Source organism: Struthio camelus, chromosome 1, assembly GCF_040807025.1.
Source record: "Struthio camelus isolate bStrCam1 chromosome 1, bStrCam1.hap1, whole genome shotgun sequence".
Classification (NCBI taxonomy): domain Eukaryota; kingdom Metazoa; phylum Chordata; class Aves; order Struthioniformes; family Struthionidae; genus Struthio; species Struthio camelus.
In genome coordinates this window covers 40,603,316-40,620,447 of record NC_090942.1, presented here as the reverse complement: position 1 = coordinate 40,620,447, position 17,132 = coordinate 40,603,316, and the positions used below count along the sequence as shown (strand labels likewise).

General features: G+C 41.3%; 1 protein-coding gene across 4 annotated transcripts in view; it reads right to left on the bottom strand.

The window, feature by feature from the left end:
* The window catches only part of CPSF6 (cleavage and polyadenylation specific factor 6), a 31,013-nt gene extending 18,156 nt beyond the window's left edge, over nucleotides 1-12,857 (bottom strand). For 3 of the 4 annotated variants that reach the window (XM_068935291.1, XM_068935298.1, XM_068935307.1), the window contains exons 1-4: nucleotides 12,670-12,792; nucleotides 3,869-4,078; nucleotides 1,870-1,973; nucleotides 969-1,114 (exon numbers count right to left, since the gene is read on the bottom strand). In XM_068935291.1, coding sequence (XP_068791392.1) covers nucleotides 969-1,114; nucleotides 1,870-1,973; nucleotides 3,869-4,078; nucleotides 12,670-12,729 — 520 coding nt within the window. In that variant the 5' untranslated portion in view covers nucleotides 12,730-12,792. Of the gene's footprint in view, nucleotides 1-968; nucleotides 1,115-1,869; nucleotides 1,974-3,868; nucleotides 4,079-12,669 lie in introns of all 4 variants that reach the window. The other variant, XM_068935318.1, reaches the window with a different exon arrangement.
* Nucleotides 12,858-17,132: the final 4,275 nt, after the last annotated feature.

Below are 17,132 nucleotides of genomic sequence, written 5' to 3'. Positions count from 1 at the left end.
TTATGAGAGCGCTTCCCTTTGGTCAAATCTGATTGGAAAATCAGTGCTTTCAAGAGCTCGTTATAGCAACAGCCAGCAGAGACAAACTTTATGTGATTCTCACCTCAAGAGCATACCAAGCTAAACAAGTCTGAAACTACACAGAAAAGGTAGTAACATGGAAGAGCCAGCCTAACTTATTATTTAGTAGTCGCTTAAGAAATATAAGTAAATTTCAGAATACTTTAGGCAAATTTACTGGGCCAAATTCTAGCCCCCGCTGCGTATACGCTATACTACCTCTAATGAGAAAGCAGGGGCAACAAGCTCACTATTTGAGGATTCCTAACACAGCCAGGCCAACAACCCCAACGAACATTACTCTCCTTTTTCCATAGTACCTGAGCCCTCTGCACTGAGGGGGGAAAAAGTGTTTTGCTAACACATGGCAACATTCCAGCATCCCCGTACTACCAAATTGCATCAGGTGAGACTGTCAGTCCTTGCTTTAACACAACCCAAGGCCAGGAGCTATTTGGACTGGGAAACGCAAGACAAAGTGCTGTAGGACAGCACAACACAAAATCTCTCTTCCCTGTCCTGTCCTAAGGACAGCTTAGATATCAGAATTTAATCCAATTTGTCTACAAATGTTTAATTTCTAAATGCTTTTATATTTTTAAAATTAAATCCATAAAAAGAAATTGAAAAAGCTTCTCCATCTTTAAGACAAAAGTTTATGAAGCTGCAGTCTTCTTCCAGAGCATATTCTCTCCTGTTCAAACAAGACCTTCAGTATATTGGGGTCTTTTGTTTGTTTCCTTGTTTTATTTTAAGAGGATCATCTTTAAACAAAACCACAACTTCATTCACCTGATCAAGTATTTTATAGCTATTTTAAACCGTGTACAAATTATCAGATACTGAGACCAAAACTGCTTTTGGAATAAACTTCCATTTTCACACAACAGAACAGGAAAAAGGCTTACTTTTCCTTGACTGCATTTCAAACTGACTCAGAAACTGTTTATTACACGGAGTTACAACAGGATTCTGCCCATGCAATTCTCTTTTAGGCAACAAATCCATCAGTTTTTTGGAGGATGCTTCAGATCCCACACCCACAAGGGCAAACCTGAAAGAAAGAGAAAAAAAGTTGCCTCCATTTTTCCTTTCCCTGGATATCCTCATGCCCCATGAAAAACATACACTGTAAGCAAAAGAACATTTGAAAACTAAATACAGGAACTGCCTCACATATCTCAGCCCAGTTTCAAAGACATATAACTCATTCCAAGACATTACAAAAAAATGCAAGTGTAACTACAAGATAATCAAAATGTATCCCACAAAGGCAGCTTTGTGGTACCATATGAATAGACTAAATATAAATACATAACACTGAGTTATTTTCAGGCATTCACCGTGTTAAATCTCATTACTACTAAGAAGAGACACAGGCACTGTCATGGCAAGATTAGGTTGCCAGTGAAAAAAAGGGCTCAAGCACTTACTTTCAAAAGTTAATAGAAAAATCAGGCATTTAGGAAAGATTTAATAATGGAGAGGGGAGGGGAAGAGAACAGGATCTACATTACGAGGGACTACAAATATCGCCAACACACTAACTAAAATTTAGGGATACAGCCTTAATAAGGATTGCCAATAAAATTTAACTCACAAAATAATAAAACACGTAATACTGTCATAAAAATTTACACCTGGAATTTAAATCATTACTCTGAAATGAAATACCCAATCATTGTTGCGGATATTAACAAAGGCAATCAGTTCATGTACCATCAGTTGCGAAAAATGACAACTCTTTCGCCATTTCCACCCTCCCAATCTTCAGTCCACTCACACAGAAAACAAATTGCAAGTTCTTACCCTTTAGACTGGCCATTAGCACGATTTTCAAAAAATTTTATCTCCAAAATATCATTTACTCCCAATGAATGAACTGCTTCTGTTAAGTCTTCATCTGTCGTCCACTGAAAAATATATTTTAATAACCAACTATGAAAACTTATCTAAAACACTAAAAGTCCTTGAAAAGAGCAAACAAGTCTTCCATGCTAAAACTGTTACTTTTTATTTTGTTGTGAAAGTGATGAACAGGAATACTTTTCTGAGGTTATCAATATTTTCTGATTTTTGGAGATTAGTCATTTATATTTTACAATTATCAGAAAATTCAGTTTTAAAATATACATGCTTACCATACACTATATTGCATCAGCCCTTCTACACAGTATACCAGCTACAGTTCACCAAATACCATTTCTATTTGAATAACTTTTGTTTTCTGAAAGTACACATTTTCAAGAGCGCTAGACAAACGGGGTTATTTCAATAGCTGTTATGTCCTTCCAGATTCAATCAGTTTTTTTCTCCTGCTGATTCTCTTATTTTCAAAATTTCAATGTTAAACATCGTATTAACCAGGTGCTCTTTATAAGAGCTCTGATTAGCGAGGTTCTAGTGAACTACATATTACTTACACAAAAGTAGCAATATTTACAGACAAAGGAAAGGAAACTAGTACAGAAAATATGGTTAATAACACTGCTTCAGCAGCCATGGCTATATATAGCCTCCACTTAACTAAACCCATTTGGAGTGACTTCCTATTAGTTAATGCATAATGCTTAATAATTTCACTCATATCCAAAGATGGTTTTTTTCATACTTCTGTAACTCCATAATCCCCTTAAATTTCATGATGGAAAGTGCAAAGCAGGCTTTCAAGAATCTGAACTACTTCTCTGATCTCCCTTATATCAATGCTTCCTTTAAAAATTCAACAAATTACTTTGCCGAGATCTAACTGCTAAGAAAAAAATCTCAATGGCACTACTCAAGTAGGTAAGCACACTTTTTGCAGACAGCTTCGTTTGAGAAGCCATATAATCAGTATTAGATACAAACTGCTGCACACTGGCCTAACTAATCACGATAGCTGGCACGGAGGAGTTCAGCTAACCCATGTGCATTTTACTCATTCCATTCATATAAACATATTTTAGAGCAGAACAACTGTTAAGTCAATTACCCTTCACTTACCTATTAAGTCCTGGAATTAGGATACTGTAGTAATTAATGAAAAACACCTAAAAATCCACGAAGCATTCTTTTGCTAGTTTAGCACTAGTAAACTTTTCAACAGAGGGGAAAAACCTTGAATGAGAATTTTGCATGCATGGCCTTAGAAGAATTAGATTTCAGGTAAATGGTTAATATAAACGCTAGTTAATCAAGCTACTGATTAGCTACTTGCATTTTCTTTTCTTAACTACAACTGATTTTAAAATGATTTAATGCAAACAAATGTCATTGTCTTAAGGAAAACTGCAGTTCAGTGAGTTATCCAAAACCCTGAAACAACAGTTTTGTTGCAAGAGTCACTGCCCTAGAAAAAGGGAATTGGAAAAAGGCCTTGGAAAAAGGATGAAAAGTAATTCCAATAAAATCCTAACGAAATTTACAGTTCCCTTTTAAACTAACAGCTTCAGCACAGGATTACTCAAAAATGGATTAGTTTGGTAGCGTTAAAGTATCTACAGGCATAAAGTATTTTATAGTTTTAAGTTTGTTGTCCTCTTTTAGTCAAGTCTCCGCAAACCTTAAGAAGGTGGTAGTAAAAATATCTCTTCATAATAAAATAGGAGAGAAAACTTTAAAGTTTGTATTTACTGAAGATCCCCTCCATTTTTTAGACCTCAAGACAGCTCTGGACAGGCTAACAAACTTGCAGGAAAAAAAATCTGCTTTGCTGTACTCTTAGTATTTCATATAATACTTTTTTTTTAAACAAAAATATTTACAAAGAATTATGCTCATAATTTTAGAACCCCTGGCTACAACTAAATAGTAGCAAGATACTTACCCAAGTAAGATTTCCAATGTACAAGGCAATTCTCTTTCCAGTATATGTATAGACAACATTTGGTGCAGCTCCTTTACCTACATCATCTCCAACTGATGGTGGGAGAGAATCCATGTAGTCACGATCTTCTGGGGCATCTCCATTATTTGCAGATGGAGAAATTACATCATCGTACAAATCAATCTGATCATGCCCACCGTATTCAGCTTCCTAAAATACAAAAGACAGACCTAGATTATATTTAACATTAGGCACTTGTAAAATTCATCCTAAAAAAATTACTCTGCCAACTGTCACATTCCACAGGCATGGTAAGTTTGATGTGACACCTACACAACATCCCTGCTGAAAAGCTAAGCTTCAATTTCTTCTACATCAGCGTGTAAAATTCTTACGACTTCTGTTATATTCTAAATAGGCAGGAAAAAAAAGACAGACAGCAAAAAATACCTCCCACCCCTGTTTTGCAATGTGATACTTTTGCCCTTGTAATACAAACAGAAATCCAAAAGAAAACAAGCCTTACTCCCAAAATTCTAGACGTTAGCAAGTATGAACAACGTGCAAAACAATAGGCTAACATCAACTCTAAAAGTAAGTATTTTTTCCATCAAAAAATTTGGTAGAGAGAACAGACTGAGCTTCCAGAAGAGCCCTAACAATAGACACAACATTCTACACTTCAAACTTCTACTGCATTCCTAATCTGATTTTTCACCTCCTCATTCACAGAGGGGCCAGAAAGGGACAGAACTCCACAGCGTTCCATTACACTTAATAAACCCAAAGGTTTGTGCGTATTAAACATACTTATTTACTGATGGGCTACAGCAGGACTATTCTACAGTACCACAGGTTGCATCAAGGCTGCCTCTGAACATTTTGGTTCAGAAAAGTATCGTGGGGGTTTGGAGTGAATCATTCCCTTTTCCCTTGGGTTGTTTCAGTTTACAGCACAGATCCGGCCAAGTGAACTACATTTCTTTCAGAGGAAATGTAAGTGAGAGTTTCTTTTCAGCAGCTCTGCTCCATTTGCTCAATAACTGCATTTGCTAAATGGGAAGAGAAGGGTCCAGATCAATCATCAGTCCTTCAGATAGCTTTCAATCGCAGGTGTGGTGAGAATATTTGGTCTAAAAGATCAGACTAAATTTAGTCTGATGTAGAACATCCAAACATTTTTTCAGATAGATGTAGGGGCCTGAGCACCAACTGCCTCAACCTGCCGATCTGCTACTACCAAGCCCTGTTACTTTTTATTAGTGACAGCTGTACTGCCATCACAAAAAACAGAAAGAAAATTAAGAGAAGAGTAAAACATGTTGACTGTAAATTATAATGTCTTTAACAAAAATATAGAAAACATTTTTAAAAACAGAGCAACCTTAATGAGTGGGATCACTTAATTCCAAGTACGAACATGCTGCATCTTCACATCGAGGACCTACTTTGAAAACAAAGATTTCTCTTGATACTTGCCATTTTTCATCTTAAACCGTCATTCACCCTAGTCAATAGCGATCAGTTCCACAATGGGATGTCATTACCATGTTTCACTATCTAATTTGCATGACGGAGAAGCACCACCTGAATTTCTATGGACAAGACATTAGTAACTTCTTCTCAATGAGTAACAGTGGTAAAGCTTAAGAGAGGATTTCAGGGTACCCTCAAAGCTTCTATACTGACTTTCATGTGTTGGTTTGCCACATGCAAAAGTTGGACTTCAAAAGCCTGCAGAGGGTTCCTGGAGTCTTCTACCCTGACCCAGGGGAGAAACAGCCTTACCAGGGATTTGAGATACCTCAGTGCGTGCTGTCTTGTGAATTTTTTATCTAGAAACCCGCACAGACATCCTGGATGGAATAGTTCAAGATATCACATACGGTGACTAGAGAGAATCAGCTTGGATTCCACAGAAAACAGGTTGCAAAGCTAGCAGTCCTGGTTGAACATCCAATTCATGCACAACCATCATCAGAGGATCAGCTCACTTAAAATATGAAAACATTCCTCATTAGCAACTGCTACTCATAGGGAAAGGCTATCAATACAATAAGCAAAACCAGATAAGAAGTTTTGGCATTGTCAATCAAGCAGATTTGATCCCCAGGAAATTGCACAGTCCCAATAAACTCTGAGGTTTAACAGGAAATTTATCTCTTTTTAAGGAAGCTTATATCACTGAATTAAATAAGGATTGCATGTTTTCATGTAGTCTGTTCAGTTTTCTGTTCTCAGTTGGATTCCCTCCATCACCATAGTTAATGAAAGCAGGTTCAAAGAACTGCCCGGGACAGGCTGAAACATGACATCTTACAGTAAGATTGTGGATGATGTCACAAGGCAATTAAGGAAATCCTCTGTTAAACGTGCAGTAATTGCACAGTCATTTGTGTGTATGGATGATGACTTCAGGGGATTAGAATTTAGCCTTTAGTCTCAGATCCAAACGGGCAGCCATCAGTCTTACCTCTCTCTCTCTCTCTGTTTGACAAGGCTGAAGTCAGCACTACCAAAATACCAACCAGAGTAGATACTTCTGGTACACAGCTCTTCTGGACTTCCTTACTCTCAAGGAACTCCTCTGAAATAGACAAAATTTCTACTACCAGAGGCTTTCAGATCACCATTGAGGGAGAGAACTAACAGGACTGTGCAGTTTCCGTATGATTTTTTCAGAGACCAAAGTGCCTGACAGCATCAACGTCTTCATTTAAATCAATAAAAACAATGCAGAAACCCTAACATTGCTCACTATAATTTTTTCTTACATCGTGCTGGTTTTGCAGCCAGCATGAAACTCAGTCAGTCACCACTCTGTCAACAAGGTGCGTGGTTAGATGATTAAGAGTGATCCGAGTCAGCAACTGCAAGCATGGATGAAAGAGAGATGTCTCAATGGCTGTTGCACAAGATGCAACCACCTTTCCTCCTTCATAGGCATATAATGGAAACTTTCCTAAACATACCCTCCTTTCCTAGATTTAGATGAATAAGGAAAAGAATATAGGAAGCATAACTTCTCTATTTCTTAATCATTTCAACAAATGTTTTATTCATACCAGGAATTATTTTTGACCCCTGTTGACTTCCTTAGTTAAGAGGAGACCATCAAGCATGAAGAGAAATTATTTCTGCTCAAATGTACTTGCTTACAGATATACATGCCAGGAAGCAGAGTTAGCATCATTATTCTGACTCCTTCTATTCACAAATCAGAGTAGCAATGCATGCCCATAGCCCATGCTTCCAACAGACTACTGCTCAAAATACTTAGATCATTTGCTCGGGAAAATCAGGACTGAAATTCCATGTTCAATGCCGTTCAATGCTGTTCAGTGGGATTGGGTGAAAAACCCGGGCGCTGAAATGATCTGTTCTCAAAGACTCGTGCCAGGCTAGTCACTACACTTCTGTCAGCCCTTCCTCCATATTTTGCATTTTCATTACTATCTGCAGCCTGCTACAACATTCCAGTTTGAACGCCATAAACACATGGCAGTGTTTACAAAATGTCTGCTCAGTGCGTGCATCAAGTTCCGCCCTTCTCCTTCACCACGGAGATTACACCTCATGAGAAACTGTCAACCTGCCCATAGAAGATCTGGTACATACTAGTTTCATGACTGCGTACAGCAGGGCCACAGCATCCCCGGTTCCTAAGTCCTTTAATCCCTTGCACGCTCCCCTTTAACAGGCATCTGGTATGTGAGTAAATGTCTTCTCACCTGTGATCACAGCATTCATGTCACCTTTGTGCAGAGTTCCTTTGGGGGGGGGGGTGAAGGGGGGGAAACATGGAAAGGGGACAGGACCATTCAAGTGAACATTGGGGCACCCACAATTTAGGCCTACGTGCAATATCATGGCTACATCCAGAAGGGACAAATAAGAAGTGCATTATTTCTGTTTGAAACTCAGCACCCATGCTCATCGGAGTTGCAATGAAGAACTGGTCTGCTTCTTTACAAGGACTGTTTTGGAATCTATTTTGTAAAATGTCTATAAACTATACATATCTGAGATGTGCTCTTTTTCCTCTCAACTCTGTTCGACTGAGAGTCGACCACTAAACTATATCCCCCAGAAGCATTACAAAATAACAGTGGTATAAATTAAATGTCACGAGGGACAAAACTTACTACTACTGTTTTTGAAAAAACATTGATAAAAAGCAAATTGTCTGTTTTCTCCATTATTTTCTTCCCTTCAAGTCATAACATACGTGGTCACAAACTCTAAATACATGCTAGCAGCTTCGCTTTAAATAAAGTCTGTAGGTCCTGACAAATCACAAGTTAAAGAGAGAGGTATGCCCAAAAAAAAAAAAAAAAGAAAGAAAGAAAAATAAAAGGAAAGAGAAGACACCAACCTTCTGGTTTTGATTAGCTTTCGGAACATAAACTTTAACAAAACAGAAGGCCTTTGATGTTTCTAAGATAACACATTCCCTGTAGCAGAAATATCCAAAATGGCAGACAAGTCTGCCAGCCTGTAAGATTCACATTTACTTCACAGGCCCAAACGTTCTCAGCGTTACAACCGGCATACTACTAAGCTCTAAGCAATATGACCACTTGTCCAGTACAGCAGCTAAAATTTCCAAGTAGTCAGAAGCTTGAGTTAAATAATGGTAGCATTGCTACCGGCATTATAGCAAAACTAAGAGCCTTCAGCTGAGATAGTCCCAAGTTTTCTCTGTACTATGATATTTGCATACACACAGAGGTAATCTCCACCCCAAGCCCCTTTCAGGGGACCAACACAACTGACCCAAACTAGCTATCCACATGCAGTCAGGTACTGTGTATACTTTTAAAATAAATGCAAGCCTGCCCGCATACGCTTTTTACAACTGAGACAGTACTGCCCTTGAGTATAAATTAATCCGATCAAACATGTCTGTCTCCTCCAGTAATGAGGCAAGTGACTTCTCGATTTAAAGGCAATCTGTTTTACATGACCCTTAAATGTTGACTTTTATTATTTATTACACAAAAGAAAAAAATATTTATTTTCTCTTTGTTCTAGACAAGAAGCCAAGAGAGCGACAGATGTTCCTAAGAATCTGAAGCCACAGAGGTTGCCAGATAATTAGCCTTTTAGCTGCTTACTTCCTCTAAATCACTTTTATTATCCAGCTACAAAATACAAAGTCAAACTCTTTAATTTCTAATGTGTTAGTACTTAAATATCAAACTAGCACTCTATAGGCATGTTTAGACATATCCGCAATGCAATTATGCAAGTACACTCACTAGAGTATTAATAACACAACTGTTTTTTCCACATCATAAAAATAACAAGAGAACCTCCTGATCAAGGCGAGGATATGAAACAGTAGCTCTCTCTCTCTCTAATTTATGTTCATTTATTTTTATATATATATATACACATATTTATTTATATTTATATATCTTATATATATATATATATATATATATATATTTAAAACCATGGAAAGAGACAATGTATCGTCCCATCTTCATGACTGCAGGAAAGTAATCCAGTCTGCTGGCCAAAGGTGCAGCCAACCTTGAGCCAGACCCAAGCTGCCTTCATGCACAGCCTCCTCATTACCATTCACTATGTACTAAAATACACAGTGATATTTGCTAAAGCAACCCTAATCTTATTGCAGTCTTCTGCCATCTAGAGGATGCCAGCCCTAGTCATTTACATGAAGAGGGAACAGAAATGGCCAAAGTAAAATATGCCATGCAATACATTCTTCTTACAGGTCACATGCAATGTATGCAGAAAGGATTGCATATATGAAATTCCTTTTTCCAAACAAAACTTGAAATTAGTATAAAACACCACTGGATGGGGAAACCAGCTTAGAGGAAGACAATGAAAAATGGCATGACTCAATTAAGTTCTCCAAAAGAGAAGAGCACAAGAAAAAAGGAAGGCATAATAAATAAATAAATAAAATCCGTAGGAGCCAAATTGATTAAGAGCTGTAAACATAAGGATAAAGAATATACATATGATGAACGGCAAGTTGATGAAAGGTGAAAGGCAACATAGGCATGTAGTTTTGATGAGCACCAGATGGAATGGAAAGGATGTGCTTTCACTAAAGGAAAAAGATTTGACTTCAAGTTGCGCCAGCCAGATCACGGTAACCAGCACCAATACCACCCTCGTCAGTTCTCACGTTCATCCAGTTTAGCCAGCTGGTAAACCTGGGGCTCTCTGGTCTGTATTTCACCCTTCTTACCTGTGACTCATATAGCAATAATCAAGCGGAACATCCCTTCTCCTAGAAGGATGCCTATAAAAATCCCAGAAGAGACCCAAGAGGAGCATCTTGATGCCCAGAACAGGACAAAGCAATGGAGGGAAACTCATCCAATCACAAGTCCTTACAGACCTATTTGAAACACCACGGATGTAAGGAAAAGTTTTTTCCTGGCCTGGGTAAAAATACAGTTATTCTGCACTTCAGAAGAATGACAAAGCCAGAATAGTGTATTTTCAGTCCCTGCTACTGGCAAAACTAGTGGAAATGGTTCCTGTAGACCAACTCAAATGAGTATTCATGAATCAAATTAACCTAGCACCACCCAATCCAAGAACAATCGTTTACTGCTTTACACATATAGCAAGCTTTCTTTACAAATACAGCACCCTGTAAAACGTTTGCTATGTAAACAGATTAATAATGCTAATCACTTTCTCCCTACAGCATTAGTCAACTCTCTGTCTTATCAATTTAAGCTGTAAGGTTCAAATCAAAAATCACCAGAAACAGTTTTTAAAAAGACCCATCACAACAATGTCAGAATTAGAGGCAGCAAGCAATACTGTACAAAGCAACAATCAGCCTTCCTTCATGCTTGACAGAACAAAACGGGGAAAGTGCAGAGGTGTCAATGTCTCCCACTATCGCTTTCTATTTTAAAGTAATACTGTTCAACCGAGCAGGTCCGAGACAACATGCAAGTCATGAAAATCAAACTTTGAAAAGACTAAGCAGCAAAATCTTGCAAATAAAAGAGAGACGCTAAGGGAAAAGGGGCACCAATTCCTTCTTATTCTTCTGCTCTGTGTTCTGCCAGAGTCACAAACAGGGGAAGTAACAGTGCAGAAACACAGCCCCAGCAGGAAGGCAACAGGGGTGGGTGCAGCAAAAAGACCAAAAGGTGTTCCTGACTGCTGCATCAGCTAGACTATCACTAGACTCTCTTCATCTGTAAAATCATCCTCCCTAGTAACACAGCTACAGAGAATGTCAAAATCAGCCAGTATCTGAGCAGACCAGGAGAACGTTGTTATATTGCACGAAACAGAATATCCCCATCAGTTTTGCTCTGGCAGTATCTATCTGCACTATACTCGCAGCCATAAATTATTCAACTTTGAGGGCTTCTGCACTCGTGAATTTACACCAGCACTACTGGATTCAATTAATTGTTCTGAATTACTTAATTAGCTATCAATATCCTACTTGGAACTGATAAAAAAAAGTTAATAAAGAAACTGAACAGATGTACTCTTACGATAAAATGGTATTTGTGCTTGGGTTACCCTAATTTAGTTTCATATAATGAACTTTCAATTGTAAGAGTGAAATCTTCACCTCTAGACAATCTAAGAGCAAACTAAGAGAATAATTCAGTTCTCTCCCTTGTCTGCTCATCTGATCCAACATTCCTAAATGGTATACCTTTGTGAGACTGCTAATCTTCTGAATTACTTTATCAATAAATACCTAAAGAATTCAAGTTTCCTGAGACACTTATGAGTTGCTATCCAAATTAACTGCGACTTCCACAACCTATTGTCTCTCAGTTCTCTGTAGGGCAGGCAGGCAGGCAGAGCGCTGGGCCTCACTCAGTAAGCCTGGTAAATCTGTGGAAGCAAAGCCGTGCTTGGTTATTTACGTTCTAGGGCAGGAACAACGCAATCTGGGGCAACACAACCTAGAGAAGTGGCATGGTTGCAAACACGACAGATGGCACGCAAATCTGATTCAAACATCAGATTTCAGCGGGAAAGTAGGAATGTTACTTTTTGGGAGAGATACGAGGAAAAAAGGAAGCAGAGGAATCGGCTACTTGTAAGCCAGGGAAGTCCTGTTTATTCCAACACCACTTCCTCACCAAAAGGGAGCTCCTCCTGTAGAGGAGGGAAGTAATGTCTTTTCTAAGGAGCAGGCGAGAAGAAAGAGTGAAAAGAAGACAGTTTCTCCTCTCCTGCGTAATAGAGCCGCAGTAGTTCAACCTCCCCCGCAAAGAGCGGCCGAGAAACGGCTCCCGCACGGCGACTTCTTTTTTTTTTTTTCTTTTAAAAACTCATGGGCGAACAATGGCAGTATTTCCCCTCCGCCGCCGGGAGGGAGCCACTCTCCCCACCACATCCGGGAGGGTCCCGTCTCTGACGGCCTCCTCCTCTTGCGGCGGGAGCGGGATTTTGCTCCGCTGCTGCGCGGCCACTGGCGGAGGGAGGGCGGGAAGGCAGCCGCTCCCTCCCTCCCTCCATGCTCGGCGCCCGCTTCCCCTCCGAGACGGCGGCGCGGCCCTGCCTTCCCCTGCTGTCCCCGCCGCGGGCCGGGCCCGAAACGCGGCCTGGCCGCGGCGCCGGCCGAGCCCCATCCGCGCGGCGCGGCGAGGGGCACAGCGACGGCGCCATCGGGCCCGGCCGCCGCGGCAAAGCCTCAGCGCGGAGCCGGCCGAACAATGGCGCCGCCAGGCCCGACCCGGCCCGGCCCGGCCCCACCGCGGCGCCGAGGGCCCTGCAGGCGGCGCGGCGCGGAGCGGAGGGGAGGGGCCCGGCGCGGCCGCGCGTACCTGGTTGAACTCCTCTCCCACATCGGCGTAGATGTCGATGTGGTCCACGCCGTCCGCCATGATCCCGCCCGCCGCGCCGCGCCTCGGGCCGCCGCCAGCCGCGCCCGGCTCCCGAGCCGCCGCCGCCGCCGCCGCCGCCGCCAGGGGGGGAGGGCACGGCAGCACGCGTCACTTCCGCCAGGGGCGGGGAGGGGACGGGAGGGACTTCCGGCCGCCGCAGAAGTGGCGGCGGCCGTTGGGGCCGGGGCGGCGGCCGTTGGGGCCGGGGCCGGGGCGGCGGGGGGGGGAGCGGCGCTGCCCGTCCTGCCGGCCCCCCGCCACTGGGCGCCCGCCGGGTTTTCCTGTTGCGGCCGGCGGCGGAAGAACGGTGATGTTACCGCACCCAAGCTGACGTGGCTGGGGCGGAATTAAAACAAGGTGAAACCATAGCTGCAAGCAGTAAAGATGCTTCAGTGGTAATTTCGGGCTGCTCCGGAAGGTCTTTCCCCGTGCCTGGGGCTGCTTGGCGGCGGCTGGGCCGGGGTTGCGTGTTGCAGCCCGGCCTGACTTCCCGCCTCGGGTGCGTGCCGCCCCCCTGGAAGGAAAGGCGGACGGACCAGCAAAGAGCGGAAACAGCAGAGGACCGCGGCAAGCGGGTCTGCTGGGGCACCTAGGAGCTGCTGAAGGGCTAGTCCCGGGGGTTCTTATCCAGCTCGTGGCACGTTAAACTATACGAGGGACAGGCCTCTGGTATCATTCCTGATGTCAGTGACTCGGGAAGGCAGACGCCTTCAGGCAGGGAGTCTGCTCGCAAACGCACTGGGAGTTTCCTGGTTATAGAGGAACTAGCAGGTCCGTTAGCCTTTGCAAGAGCGGAGGTATCAGCTGAAGAAACATGTTAGAGAGGGTAGTTAAACAAACAAACCCCCCTGCCTGAACTTTTAGTGCTGTTTCCCAACTGATAATCGCAAATTTAAAAAATTAAATTAAAAAAAAAAATCTAAATACCAGTTCACGTCTACGACTGTATAGGTCATGTGTGGATGAAATGATCCATTGGTTTTGCAAGGAAGATTGGCTTTTCCTCTGGATTTGTCACTGTGCATACAGATACTATTACAGCATTGAAATCTAAAAGGGTTCACAGATTTGCTTCATGATGAAATGATTTAGTGACTATGGCACTTAATAGTTTTGCCCATCTGGCTGTGCTGCACAAAGTTACTGAGGTCAAGACAACTTACCCCTTGCTGTCCTAATGATCGGATAAGAATTCATAGGAGACACTAGGCTGTGTGCAGTTGGGTGTTTTATATGCATCTGGGTATCTTAGGAAAGTTATGCATAGATTGTAATGATGTTTAATAAAAGGGCAAAGAAATTAAATATGAATGGGGAAGTCATTCCGCTCACCTCAGAAACCACCTGAGGGATCAGTAGCATTGGAAGGACCCTGTCAGGAGTCTTTGAAGAGGCAGGAAAAGACTTTGCCTCTTCTTTGCTCTGTAAGATAAGGAAGGGTCATCACTGAGACCCGTAGGGCCCTCTATGCTGTGTTCTGGGTTCAAGAGGCATTACCACCTTGGAGCTTTTCTAAACAGTTGCACTGGCTGGATTTATTGCATGCAGACCTCTACAGAATATACTGTGATTATTTTTATTCTTGCATACATATCATTAAGCAAATTCTGTAAACAGTGTAGGAGACTGTAAACATTATGCAAGCTGTTCTATTTACTTTCTGCTGTGTTTTCATTTTCTTCATGAGCAGACTCACTAAATATGTCTTCAACTTTCTTGTGGTCAGCAATAGCATCTTTGTGAATTATTATCTCTCCATGGAGCAACTTAACAATTGATCAACTCTGATGAAAATGTTAATGCTTTCTATTTTGTATACATCAAAATTATGTATACCATTCACTGCCTCCTCCCAGTAAAATTCAAAAGACTGAGGCAGAGAATGGGCTGAAAAAGAAATGTAATTATGAAAGAATATTTGTGGTGCAGCGTGGTCTGGGACAAGAGCCCTCATAAGCTTTGTTTGGGACAGTAAAAGCCATGGAATAGGAAGTAATTGCACAATTTCCAAAGCCGGAGGGTAACATGAGAGCAAATGGTGGCAGATAAGCTAATGTCTTGCTCAAGTTCCTCTTTCACACCATCGGATACTCTTCCATCTCCAGCTCTTGCTAGATATCAAAAGCAGGAGGAAGCCAGGACGCTGGCGACTATACCTGGGAAAGTGGTCTATACTTTAAGCTCATGTTTCACATTGATCCACAAGAGCCTGTTCATTTGTATGTTGTTTCACTGGTCTCTTCTGTTGTAATGACAGAAAGTATAATCCTGATCTTGAATACAGAAGCAACTGTGGGTGCTCTGAACCTCATGAAGCATGCACTGCTAGCCCACAAGCCTCTCTGTGCTTGCCTCTCTGAGGCCTTTCAGTGCCTCTTCTACTAGTATGTTAACAGCTGCAAGACGGAGGGGAGGAGAATGCTTTCCCCTCATCTTTGTTTGTATGTCATTACTTCAAAATACCTTTAAACGTCGGGCTTCAGGTAAAAGTGGCAGAACCAGCTTCAATATAATCCCAATTTTGAAAATATTCTATTTTTTCTACCATGAACACAGCAAAAATATATTTTTAAATTAAAAAAATAAATATATGTTAGAAATTTCCCTGAGGAGTGAAGACGAAGAATGATAAAGGAACTTTCCAACACACTTTTCATCTTAGTATCAGACTAAGCTGCTCACGCAGTAATGTTACAGACAACAAAGTGAAAAGATGAGAAATGATTCCAGAAAGTGCTGTGTAATCAGGATAGTGCTCAAAAGCAGCTTACTTGAGATCTACCTGTATGTGGTGTTGTATAAACTTACGTCCTAGCTTTGTTAGTCCCATTGCATTGAATATATGTTTTGTTTGTTTAGTCGTAGCCCTGAAGCTTTCGATCTTGCCAAAGCTGCCTGGAGCCACTGGGCATGCTCTTTTATTGTTTTTCTCCCAATAAAAGTATCCAAATGGTAAAAGTCTGTGCATTCCAAACTGTAAGAAATTGTCTCTTCCACTGAAGTGCCTTAGCACATAAAACTGCTCAGACAGCAGAGTGAGGAAGAAGCATGTCCCAAATGAGGTGGCAAATAGGCACAACTCCTTGCTTGTGTCCTTGTTTTAGAAGGCTGAAATTTCATGTTATGTTAACGCTAATGTAATTGCAGGTTGACAAGGAAAGGGATCATCATGTTCTCATTCCAAAAGAGGTAGTGGCACAGCCTGTGCAGGGAAAGGGGCAGTAAATACCTCCTCTTCTGGCTGCAGCCCACGGTTAGATTGGGTTAAGTGTAGCATGAAACTAAATCCTAAGAGCATCTGCAAGACCTCCTACTGACTCAACTGTGTAGGAAAGTATTTGTATAACTCATTTCTTGCCCAGGTTCCTCTTTTTGTAGGTATTCAATTGTTTTGGGCTCATGCACATAAGTATAGAGTTCCATCTCTTTTTTTTTTCCTACTTTTTCCTTCTTTTCTTTTGTCCGTCAGTCTACTCGTTCTGTTGGTTCAGCTCTTCACTCAGTGATTCGGAGGCGGGTTGAAAATTGCAGGGAATCAGGAGCTGATTCACTAATAGTGTGGATTTCCCAACCCTCAAGGCAGGAAGGTAAGTACAGAGCAAGGGATGGTAATAACTTCAATTGTCCAATTTGAATCCACTGCCTTATAAGCCATTAATCGGAAGGCTCAGTTGGCTCGAGAAAACTATGAAATCAAATTTTCAGCTTTAGATCACTCACTGTTTATTTGGATAGCTTCACTTTCTATTTGTTTAAAAACCTCTCTCCTTAACTTTATTTTTACCCTTACGTTCAGCACTAACCTGTTCTTTGCAATACCTTTCTGCAATTAATCTCCTCTTCTAAATTGGCTGAAACCTGTTAAATACGTTAAATGCATTAAACAGATCCTTCTTTGAATGCGCTATATGCATATGCAAACAAAGGAAAAGCACTATCTAAACTACTTTCAGATGTTGTTGATTTTTCAAAGTATTTGAGCTCTGGCGTAACTTAACTGCATAGGGTTTTGTGCATTTTTCTTTTTTTGATTTCTGTTTACTTCTGTTATCAAGAATTATTCTGAATTTGAAAAAAAGTCTTCACGATTCACTCATGCATTGCAACTGCCTCAGCGTTTTGGAGCACAGGCCGACACAACGCTGTTCCCCAGGCTTCTTCTCTTTACAGCTCAACTATTTAGAAGTCCAGACAAGACAACCCACAATGGTCGGGTTTGTTTTTGAAAATTATACACTTCCAGATTTCAGGAATGGCAATTTCAATAGTTACTATGCCATAAATAAGCAGAATTAAGTCTGGAACTAGAAGGTAACACGTTACTCAAACAACATGCCAACCCGTCTGACACTGGTCCTCAGCTACATCTACACAGCTCTGCTAGATTGCTCTGCTAGATCCCA